Source organism: Emydura macquarii, unplaced genomic scaffold (genome assembly GCF_026122565.2).
Source record: "Emydura macquarii macquarii isolate MOO-44397 ecotype Brisbane River unplaced genomic scaffold, CSIRO-AGI_Emac_v2 contig_2477, whole genome shotgun sequence".
Classification (NCBI taxonomy): domain Eukaryota; kingdom Metazoa; phylum Chordata; order Testudines; family Chelidae; genus Emydura; species Emydura macquarii.
The window spans coordinates 29,551-40,591 of NW_027132614.1; the positions used below are offsets into that span (position 1 = coordinate 29,551).

General features: G+C 47.3%; 2 protein-coding genes across 2 annotated transcripts; both read right to left on the reverse strand.

The window, feature by feature from the left end:
* Window positions 1–973: 973 nt before the first annotated feature.
* LOC137163181 (olfactory receptor 10A7-like) lies at window positions 974–1,924 on the reverse strand. The gene has a single exon (XM_067563310.1). It carries the CDS (start codon window positions 1,922–1,924, stop codon window positions 974–976), a length of 951 nt encoding a protein of 316 aa, XP_067419411.1.
* Window positions 1,925–9,206: 7,282 nt separating this feature from the next.
* Window positions 9,207–10,016, reverse strand: LOC137163182 (olfactory receptor 10J1-like). The gene is made up of 2 exons (XM_067563311.1): window positions 9,766–10,016; window positions 9,207–9,522 (listed from the first exon to the last, which is right to left on the reverse strand). Exons 1-2 carry the CDS (start codon window positions 10,014–10,016, stop codon window positions 9,207–9,209), a joined length of 567 nt encoding a protein of 188 aa, XP_067419412.1.
* Between the last annotated feature and the right edge of the window lie 1,025 nt (window positions 10,017–11,041).

Genomic DNA, 11,041 nt, shown 5'->3' on the forward strand with positions numbered 1-11,041 from the left:
ACTCTGGATGGTTGGTTTCTATGCCTATCCCGGCCACTCACCTGCAGGTAACATCATCTTGTTGTGCCTTAGTTTCCCAAGCTGTAACACCAGCCCTAGGCCCACATTCTCATCCTTGATTCACAAAGCTTTCACTTTAGGCATCTGAACCCCAGAATCCGGCCCCCCCAGAATTCACAAAACCCCTGCTCAGCTGCCTGCAACCCAGTAGGCGCCTAAGTTTTTGCAGCAAAAAGGCCATAGCCCCTGTGTTTCTGCCTCTAGCCGTGGCCTCACACTGGGCAGCTGGGCTCTGAGGTCCCAGAGCGATGCAGGGACCTGGTCAGGGAGACATTCCCTGCCTTGATCGCCTGCAGGGTCCAATCCGGCAAGTGAAGTGCCCAGAAAAATCCCACTAGGTACCCAAGTATCTTGAGAAACTGGCACTACGTCACTGTTGAGAAAGGACCAGTAATAGACCTCTGCTGGGCCCTGTAACACAGGTTAGACGGTTTCCTTTAGATTCCTGTCCCTTTGGAAAAAAGCCCGGGTATGAAATACACTACAAAAATCAAATGCTAATTGCACAATTTCCTAAAGCCGGAGTCTCAGTCTGAATTTGCCACCATATATTTGTATAATGTAGGCACCATAGATTTATGTGTGAGTGTGTATCTAAGTCTCACCTTACAGGGAACAGATGCCCAGGTGAGTCGCTTTTGCCTGCACCATTTCACTGAGCACAATGCCCCATCACTGGCTGAACTCTGAGCAGCCACTAGTTCAAATCTCCCACCAGCCCAGTAACCCCCAGCCGTGGCATCTGATAAAGGCCCTAACAAGAACTTGTCTCAGGTTCCAAGAGGTGTGTCTGTCTCCACTTCCTCCCCAGCTGTGACTCTAAGAGCATGACACAGCCCAGTGACGCTTCAGTTCAGGTTCAAAACCAGCCTCTGGCATATCTATTTTATTTTAACTTAAGGCACCTGGTCGGCTACCATTGTCCTAACATGAATTTCCTGCAAGCTTTCATCAGGGCTTCCTTGACCTCTTTGTTTCTCAGGGTGTAGATGAGGGGATTGACCAGGGGAGTCAGGACCGTGTAGGTGACAGAGAGAACTTTCTTGAAGTCCCTCAGCGTGTGGGCTGTGGGGAACATGTAGGTTATTAGCAGAGTTCCATAATAAATGGACACCACGATGAGGTGGGAGGAGCAGGTGGAAAAGGCCTTTTGCTGCCCAGTGGTGGAAGACATTCTCAGGATGGTGGTGATGATGTAGATGTAGGACATCACGGTCAGTAGGAATGGGACCAGTAAAAACGGGAAGCTGAGTGTGAGAGACAACATTCCCATCAGCTGAGGATCATTGCAGGAGAGTTTTACAAGGGGGTTAAGATCGCAAAAGAAATGGTCAATAGCATTGGGGCCACAGAAAGTTAACTGTGATATCAACAACATTGTGATGCTGTTACCTAGGAAGCCACCTGCCCAAGAGCCACCTGCAAGCTGGAGGCAAGATCTGCCACTCATACGGGCTGCATAGTGAAGTGGTTTGACTATGGCTAAATACCGATCGTAAGACATCACCGATAGGAGCAGGCATTCTGTAGCCAGCATAGAACCAAAAAAAGAATATTGTGTAAAGCAACCAGTAACAGAAATGGTTCTGTCCCCAGTCAGGAGACTGGCCAGCAGCCTGGGCAGGATGGTGGTGGTGTAGCAGGTCTCTAAGCAGGACAAGTTCCCCAGGAAGAAGTACATGGGTGTGTGAAGATGCTGATCAGTCACAACTAGCACCATGATGAGGATGTTCCCAGCCATGGTTGCGATGTAGATCACTAGAAACAGCAGGAAGAGAAGGATTTGCAGTTCAGGAAGGGTCCCGAATCCCAGGAGGATGAATTCTGTGATGGACGTTTCATTTGCCTGTTCTGGATTCCCCATGGGATGTGTCTATGGGAAAGAAATTCACTCTGTGACATAAAAAACTACATTCACTCTATAATATGTTAGCTTTGTTTTCATTGTCTCTCTCTGCTGGCTACCAGAACAGTAGACGTGTGAATTATGGAGACCAGGGGAGGGGAAATGCCATCTCTTGGTCTCTGGGACAGATTTCCTACCTGGGCAGGCTACAGGTTCCACAAAAGTCGGTTTCTCTTCAAACATAAGTTATAACTTGACAGTGAGCACCAATGCATTCAAAGCCTGCATGATGGGGCTCGGATACAAGAGTAGAGAAACACAGAGATTGGTTCAAATCAACCTTTCACTTCCTGGTGCATTAGAATCATAGAATCATAGAATATTAGAGTTGGAAGGGACCTCAGGAGGTCATCTAGTCCAACCCCCTGCTCAAAGCAGGACTAACCTCAGCTATATCATCCCAACCAGGGCTTTGTCACGCCTCAGCTTAAAAACCTCTAAGGATGGAGATTCCACCACCTCCCTAGGTAACCCATTCCAGTGCTTCACCACCCTCCTAATAAAAAACTTTTTCCTAATGTCCAACCTAGACCTCCCCCACTGCAACTTGAGACAGTTGCTCCTTGTTCTGTCATCTGCCACCACCGAGAGCAGCCTAGCCCCATCCTCCCTGGAACCCCCTTTCAGGTAGTTAAAGGCCGCTATCAAATCCCCCCTCACTCTTCTCTTTTGCAGACTAAACAAGCCCAGTTCCCTCAGCCTCTCCTCATAAGTCCTGTGCTCCAGCCCCCTAATCATTTTGGTTGCCCTCCGCTGCACTCTCTCCAACTTGTCCACATCCTTTTTGTAGTGGGGGGCCCAAAACTGGACACAATATTCTAAATGCGGCCTCACCAATGCCGAATAGAGGGGAATAATCACTTCCAGTGACCTGCTGGCAATGCCACTCCTAATGCAGCCCAATATGCCATTAGCCTTCTTGACAACCAGGGCACACTGCTGACTCATATCCAGCTTTTTATCCACTGTTACCTCCAGGTCCTTTTCTGCAGAGCTGCTGCCCAGCTCGTTGGTCCCCAGTCTATAGATGTGCATGGGATTCTTCCTTCCTAAGTGGAGGACTCTGCACTTGTCCTTGTTGAACCTCATTAGATTTCTTTTGGCCCAATCCTCCAGTTTGTTTAGGTCACTCTGTATCCTATCCCTACCTTGCAGGGTATCTACCACTCCCCACAGCTCAGTGTCGTCCGCAAACTTGCTGAGGGTGCAATCTACCCCATCCTCTAGATCATTAATAAAGATGTTGAACAAAACTGGCCCCAGGACTGACCCCTGGGGAACTCCGCTTCTGACCGGTGCCAGCTAGACATGGAGCCATTAAAGCAGAACCATGTCCTTTGCAGGTTAGAGTTGCTCTGGTGAAATGGGTCAGGATTCTATATTTTACAGCAAGCCTCAATAAAGAAACAAACCAAGCAACTAAGGCTCAGATATGCAATGGCTGGGCAGCCAACTCTAAGTGAATTGCAGTGGACATGGGCCACCTAACTCTATTAAAGCCATCAGAAAATTTTTATCTAATAAATCCCTGTCCTTCTCTAGGACAATATTTCCTTGTCCTGTGTGTGACGCTGTACATAGAGACTCAGCCTTCACTATAAATGAGCAAAAACTAAAACTCCAGGAAGAAAGCACCCTTTTGGCTAGAAACATATCCTGTTTTTCAAGAAAAAATTCAGTTTGAAATTTGAACGAACTGTGCTATTTTCATGTAATGAAAGTGGTGTGTTACCAAAATTTCCATTTCATCCGCAGTTCCATGATTTCAAATGTTGGGTTTCATTCCCAATTTGATCTTTTAAAAATGTATTTATATATTTTAATTTTATTTCTAGGCTATTTTTATTTTATATTGCACTGAATTTTATAGTTACATTTCTAATAATTTAGTTTCATGAAACCATATACAATAACTCTTTTCCTAAATAAAATTTTGTAGACATTCTTATGTTCCCATGGAACATTTTAATCTTGATCCACAAAACATTTTTCCATAAGAAATGTCTGTCAAATTTTTATCAGCCCTACACTTTCTTCCTTATCTTTGGTTAGAAAAAACATATCAATTCTCTGCTGTGGGTGTCTTGTCTGCCATTACTAATCCTTATTAGCTGCTAAATAAACAGAGAAGCATGGAAGATGAGGTTTGGAAGGGAGGTCAACTAGTCCAACCCCCTGCTGACAGCAGGATCAACCCAACTAAACCCTCCCAGCCAGGGCTTTGTCAAGGACGTGATCCCGCACAGGGTCATGCGGAATTAATTTTACATTCTGTGAATAATTCTATGCAGTCTGAGCTTTCACTCTCTGTAGCCTAAGATAAAATTTCCAGTGACGTCATTCATGGGACCCTCTGGTTTCAATGGCATTTGCACAGCTAACGCCTGGACCCTTCTTTGAAACTTACAGCTCTGCTCGGCAGGATTCGATTTCAATCAACAGACGTCAATAAATGTTGATATCGGCTGAAACACCGAAACCACCAACAAAAATATCATAACAGGGATGGTCTCATGGGCCTCGCTGCCATGCAGGGAGTAAAAATTAAATAGTTAATAATTGAAACCCCCCAAAATCAAGATTAGTTGTCAAATTGCAGCCCCAATTTGGCAAATCCCACTCAGAGCCAATGTCTGCTCCCTTCACACTGAGCAACGCAGCAAACAGCAGCTCTGCTTTATCCACATCACCTCCCTGACCCTCTGAAAGCCCCTTGTGTGACTTTCAGGCCAGATTTTCATGGGCTGGCAGGTAATTACAAAGGTGAAAGGATGCCTGAGTAGGGTCAGAGACTAACGCCCATCAATTTCAAATCCCAGCAGGTGTGTCAGCGTTTTTAGGAGCTGAAATACCTCCGTCTGTCTGTCCCTCTGTGTGCCAATCCCCCATCTGTAAAGCAGAGAGAACAGCCCCACACCGGGGTGCTGGTAGGATAGATCCATGCAAGACAGAAAGGTGCCCAGATACCATGGTGATGGAGCCAGATAGGGAGCTAGGATAGCAGTGACCTGGCAGCTGTTGTCTTTCTCCGAATTCAGTCATTTGACTTTGAGCTGGGAGTTTGAGAGATCATTGCCCCATCGCCCTTGGATTGCCATGGGATAAGTTACCTGACACACTGACATTGCAAACAATCCTCAAGCTGCAGGAGCAGAGAGGAAAAGGCTGATGTACCTCTAAGGTGGGACTGCCAGCAGCTGGAGTCTCTGTTGTCACCTCCTCACTCAGCCGTTCAGGGTCCGGGATCCAGGCTACTCCGTCCATCCTCTCTCCCCACCGGATTCATGTACGTCCATGTCTCCAGTAAATAGAACGACAGCTTAGAAAAGCTGCCCTGTCTGGTAACATGACCCATCCCTCATACCCTCAGTCAAATGGGGAATGTCTTTTCTGGTTCGTTTTATATCCTTCTGTGGTAAGGTGCAGTCTCCTGAGACACGTCTGCTGTGGGGAACGTAACAGGCAAGGGAAAGCTGGGATTTACTCGACAGTTTTGTAACAATAAACCAGAGTCAAACTTCTAGTCTGAAAGGGAAAGGACTGGAGAGGGATGAAGCTTCTAGTCCTGAAACAAATCTCTCTCTGTATTGGATGCACATCACTGTGTCTGGTAATAAATAATGCACAAATGTTAGATATCACAGCTGAGATTTTCAGAGATACCTAAGTGATTTAGACACTGAATTCCCATCCAATTTTCATAGAAGGTTTTGAAAAATCAGAGTTTGAAAATGTTACATTTTCTTCAAACAAAAATATCCTGCCTCCATGGCAAGCACCCGTGTACCCAGTCCCCCTTCAATAAGCTCACTCATCACTCCAGGTAACATTTTTAAAAGAACAAGTGAGTTAGGAGCCTAAGTCCCATTTTCTAAAGTGACCTTGTCACTGACGCTTAACAGCCTGAGTCTCACTGAAAGGGATTTAGTCTTCTCTGTCACTTTTGAACTTTAATAGTTTTTTTTTTTTTTTTAAACAATGTTACCCTTAGCTCAGTGCCCCCTGCTCAGTCATTTCTCAAACGAGGCAGGGCGGGCTGCTAGGAAAGGCACAGACCATGGAAGCAGGGAGGTTAGAGACCTGAGATTAGAAAGTCAACATTTCTTGCCACCTCCCAGGAAAGAGCCAGCCTTTTGGGAAGAATGGAAATAGCCACATATTTCTGAATGCAAAACTATCTAGAAGATTCTTTTTCCCAGTCCTCTCCTAGCATGACTGGCTCCCTAAGCATGTGATAAGGTCTCATTCCAGTTTATCACCAGTGTGAAGAATTTTGTGTCACCACAGCTTTGTCGTTCATGAGGCCCAAATGTTGAAAATTTGGGGCTCACATAAGTGTAATTTGGAAAAAGACTTTTTTGGTTTTGTTTGTTATTTGATCTCCGGTGAAAATATTGCAGATGGATGTAATCGCATTGCTCAATGCTTTGAAGGATAACTGTCTAATCTGAGCACTGGCTGTAATAAAGGGACAGACCTCAATCTTACCACACTGCAGTTTATCTTTTTAACTCCAGGATTATTGACTCTTAATCGCTTAAGGAACTTTTGTAACTGAAATCACTGGTTTAATTATTATTTGGGTGTATTTGCCACTCCCTGTGATCAGCTGCCATCTAGCGATCGCGAGGAAGGATACATGAAACATGGGCCACATTAAGCTTTGCTACCCCAATGTCCATGTACTGTGTAGCCACCCCTTCCCCATTACTGACTCTGTGTCGCCCTGAGTGCCCCTTCGCCCCATGTCCTTCGCAGCTGGCACCGTGCAGAAACAAACAGGACATGGTTGGGAAAAACCAAACCCCAAAACATCATTGTGGAGTGAATTAGCAGGAGTGTTGTGAGCAAGGCATGGAAAGCAATTCTTTCACTCCAAACCATGCTGAAAGGCCTCAGCTGGGGTCATGTGTCCAGTTCCGCATGCTGCATTTGAGGAAAAAGTGGATGGGCTGGGGAAAATCCAGAGGAGAGGAGCACATACGATGAAAGGTCTAGAAAACATGAGCTATGCGGGGAGATTGAACAATGAGGGATTATTTAGTCTGGAGAAAAGAAGACTGAGTGGGGACATGGTGAGAGGTTTCAAGCACATAAAAGGTTGCTACAGGAAAGAGGGTGAAAAGCTCTTCTCCTTCGCTTCTGAGGACAGGAGAAGTAGCAATGGGTCTAAGCTGCAGCAAGGGAAGTTTGGGTTTGATATTAGGGAAAACTTCTTCAGTGTCAGGGCAGTGAAGCACTGGAATAAATTGCCTAGGGAGGCTGGGGAATCGCCACGATTGGCGGTGGTTAAGAACAGGTTAGACAAACCCCTGTGAGGGACGGTCTAGTTATCACTTAGTCCTGCCTTGAGTGCAGGGCATGGACTAGCTGAGGTTACCTGCTGATGTCTCTGCCAGGCCTCCCTGCATCCTTTAGGGTGGATACAGATGACCAATATCTCGCTTGTTCCGCTTCTCCCGTGGGAACGAACTAGCCTGCCAGAAGCACCTTTACCTCAGTACAGCTGCTTCCACTCGGAGAACTCAGGGCAGCCCCTCACCTCAGTTTCCCTCCTTTGTTCCCCATGTAAGGAAGGAATCCCGCGTCTCAAGGTTTTCACTGGAGGAGCCTCTCTCACTCCCCCAAGTTTCATTTTAGCCTCCTGCATTTCCCACTCACCCTGGCTACATCTGCCCTTGACTGGAAAGTGCCTGATTCTCCTCAGCTCCGGCTCTTTCTCTAATCAGGGCTGGCGTGTCCCAAGGCTCTCCAGCCGAAGGGCGTGTGGCCCTGTCACAGGTAGACATAGGCCGGTACAGTTAAAGGGTGCAACATTTCCGTGCAGTCAAGCCATGACATGTATTCCTCACACGAGACATGAACTGAGCAGATAATGGCAGCTCTGACAACAAAGACGACAGAAAGAAGTCTTAGTTTAGTTCTTTTATTGTGCTCGGCTTTTGGTAACACACACACAGACATATGCAAGTCTCTTACAAAATGATGAAACCTGAGAAGGAGCTGGTGGAAAACATCCTCTAGGAGTGGGGGGAATTCTCAGGATACTGGTTTGGCTATAAATGTACAGTCTGGGTTTCCCCGTAAGAGGTGATGTTAGGCACCTAAATCCCACAGCCAGTGAATGGGAGTTGGGCACCTAACACCCTTAGGTGCCATTATCAATTACAAGTGGACATGGTGGAGCAGACACTGCACCGGACTAAGTCTCTGGGCGGTTGGTTTCTAGGCTATTCTCTGCCACTCACCTGCTGAGCCATTAAGGGCAGGAAACTGCACCTCGTTCTGCCTTAGTTTTCCCAGCTGTAACACATGGATGAGGATGTGGGCTCAGTGCTGGAGTCACAAAGCTTCTGCTTTAGGCACCTGAACCCCAGAATCCGGCCCTCCTGGGATTCACAAAACCCTGATCAGCTGCCTGTGACCCTGTAGGTGACTAAGTGTTTGCAGCAAAAAGGGCCACAGCCCCTGTGTTTCTGCCTCTAGCCATTACCTCTGCAGCCTCACACCAGGCAGCCGAGGCCCCAGAGCAATGCAGTGACCTGGGGACGGGAGATGTTCCCCTTCCTGACTCGCCTACAGGCTCCTCTTGCAGGCACGTGCCCAGATGCTTTTGAAAAATCCCACTGGGCACCAAAATATCTTGAGAAACTGGCCCTACATCACTGCTGAGAATGAGCCAGTAATGGGCCGGTGGTGGGCCCTGTTGCCCATAGATGGTTTTCTTTTGATGCCTGTCCCTTTAGAAAGAAGCCTGGGGATGAAATACACTACAAGGAACAAAAATTATTCCATTTCCTACCGCTGGAGTTCCAGGCTGACGTTGCCACCATATATTTGTATAACGTAGGCATCATAGATTTATGTGTGCGTGTGTATCTAAATCTCTCACCCTACAAGAAACGGATGCTCAGCTTCCCAGCTGTGTCTGTTTTCCCTGCACTATCTCACTCAGCACACTTTCCCCTCATCGTCTGAACTCTGAGCAGCCACTAGTTCAAATCTCCCATCAGCCCAGTCCCTAACAAGACTGGCCCTAACAAGGATGGGTCACAGGTTCCAAGAAATCTGTCCGCCTCCTCTTTCTCCCCTGGCTGTGACTGTAACAGCATGACACAGCCCAGTGAAGCTAATGTAAATACAATCTTGGTCTACAGCAGACTTCGGTTCTGACCCAAAACCAGCCTCTGGCACAGCTACTATACCTAAGGCAATTGATTGGCTCACATTGTCCACACATTCATTTCCTGCAAGCTTTCCACACTGCCTCCTTGACCTCTTTGTTTCTCAGGGTGTAGATGAGGGGATTGACCAGGGGAGTCAGGACCGTGTAGATGACAGAGAGAACTTTCTTGAAGTCCCTCAGCGTGTGGGCTGTGGGGAACAAGTAGGCTATTAACAGAGTTCCATAATAAATGGACACCACGATGAGGTGGGAGGAGCAGGTGGAAAAGGCCTTTTGCCGCCCAGTGGTGGAAGAGATTCTCAGGATGGTGGTGATGATGGAGATGTAGGACATCACGGCCAGTAGGAATGGGACCAGTAAAAACGGGAAGCTGAGTGTGAGAGACAACATTCCCATCAGCTGAGGATCATTGCAGGAGAGTTTTAAAAAGGGGATAAAATTGCAATAGCAATGGTCAATAGCATTGGGGCCACAGGGAGTTAACTGTCATATCGACACTGTTGATACGCTACTACCTAGGAAGCCACCTACCCAAGAGCCAGCTGAGAGCTGGAGGCAAGACCTGCCACTCACACAAGCTGCATAGTGAAGTGGTTTGACTATGGCTAAATACCGATCGTAAGACATCACCGATAGGAGCAGGCATTCTGTAGCCAGCAGAGAACCAAAGAAATAAAACTGTGTGGTGCACCCATTAACTGAGATGGTTCTTTCCCCAGTCAGGAGACTGGCCAGCATCCTGGGCAGGATGGTGGAGATGTAGCAGGTCTCCAAGCAGGACAAGTTCCCCAGGAAGAAGTACATGGGGGTGTGAAGATGCTGATCAGTGACAACTAGCACCGTGATGAGGACATTCCCAGCCATGGTTGTGATGTAGATCACTAGAAATAGCAGGAAGAGAAGGGTTTGCGGTTCAGGCTGGGTCCTGAATCCCAGGAGGACGAATTATGTGATGGACGTTTGATTTCTCTGTTCTGGGGCCGCCATGGGATGTATCTACGGGAAAGAAATTCACTCTGTGATATAAACAAACAACATTCACTCCATAACATGTCAACATTGTTTTCATGGTCTCCCTTTGCTGGGTATGGGAACCATAGCTGACTGCAGAATGGAGGCTGGGGAGGGGAAACACCATCTCTCTCAGTCTCTGGGAGATATTCCAAGCAAACCAAACCAAGCAAACAGAGCTGGGAATTGCAGTGGAGAAGAGTGCAGGGGGAAGTCTGCTGCAAGTGAATTGTAAAGAAACCGGACTTCTAGGAAACACTACTAGAAGATGAGGGTTGGAAGGGACCTCAGGAAGTCATCTAATCCAACCCTCTGCTCAAAGTAGGACCTACCCTGACTAAATCATCCCAGCCAGGGCTTTGTCAAGCCAGGTCTTAAAGACCCCTCAGTTGTGCAGGGAGCCACCTGTATCTCTTCGGTCATGGCTGGGATTCCCCCACAGCCCTGCTGTCAGCACTACCCTAACCCACACCCCAACTCTGCTCCCCACCAAATTTCCTGCAAATGTAAAAATTGAAATAGTTAAAAATTGAAGGAAAAAGCAACAAAAATCAGAATTAGTCCCCAAAAGTGCAGCCAACCCCCCTCCACCCGTGAATTCTGCCAACCCAGCTTATTGCCAGTGTCTCCTCCCCTAGCATCCAGCACAGCAGCAAATATCAGCTCCCTTTTCCCCACATCATCTCACTCACCCACTCGGTACCACAGCGAGGTCAGTGCCGGAAAGAAAAGGAAAGCCTTATGCGCTTGGCAGAGGGAAGGTGAAAGGGGAATCAAGGATTCTCCAGTGTTTGAAGAGCTCGTCTTAGACTTGGCAGACGTTGGTTGAATTCCATCCTTTGTCACGAGCACCGTGCGGGACTTGAGGTCGGATTTCC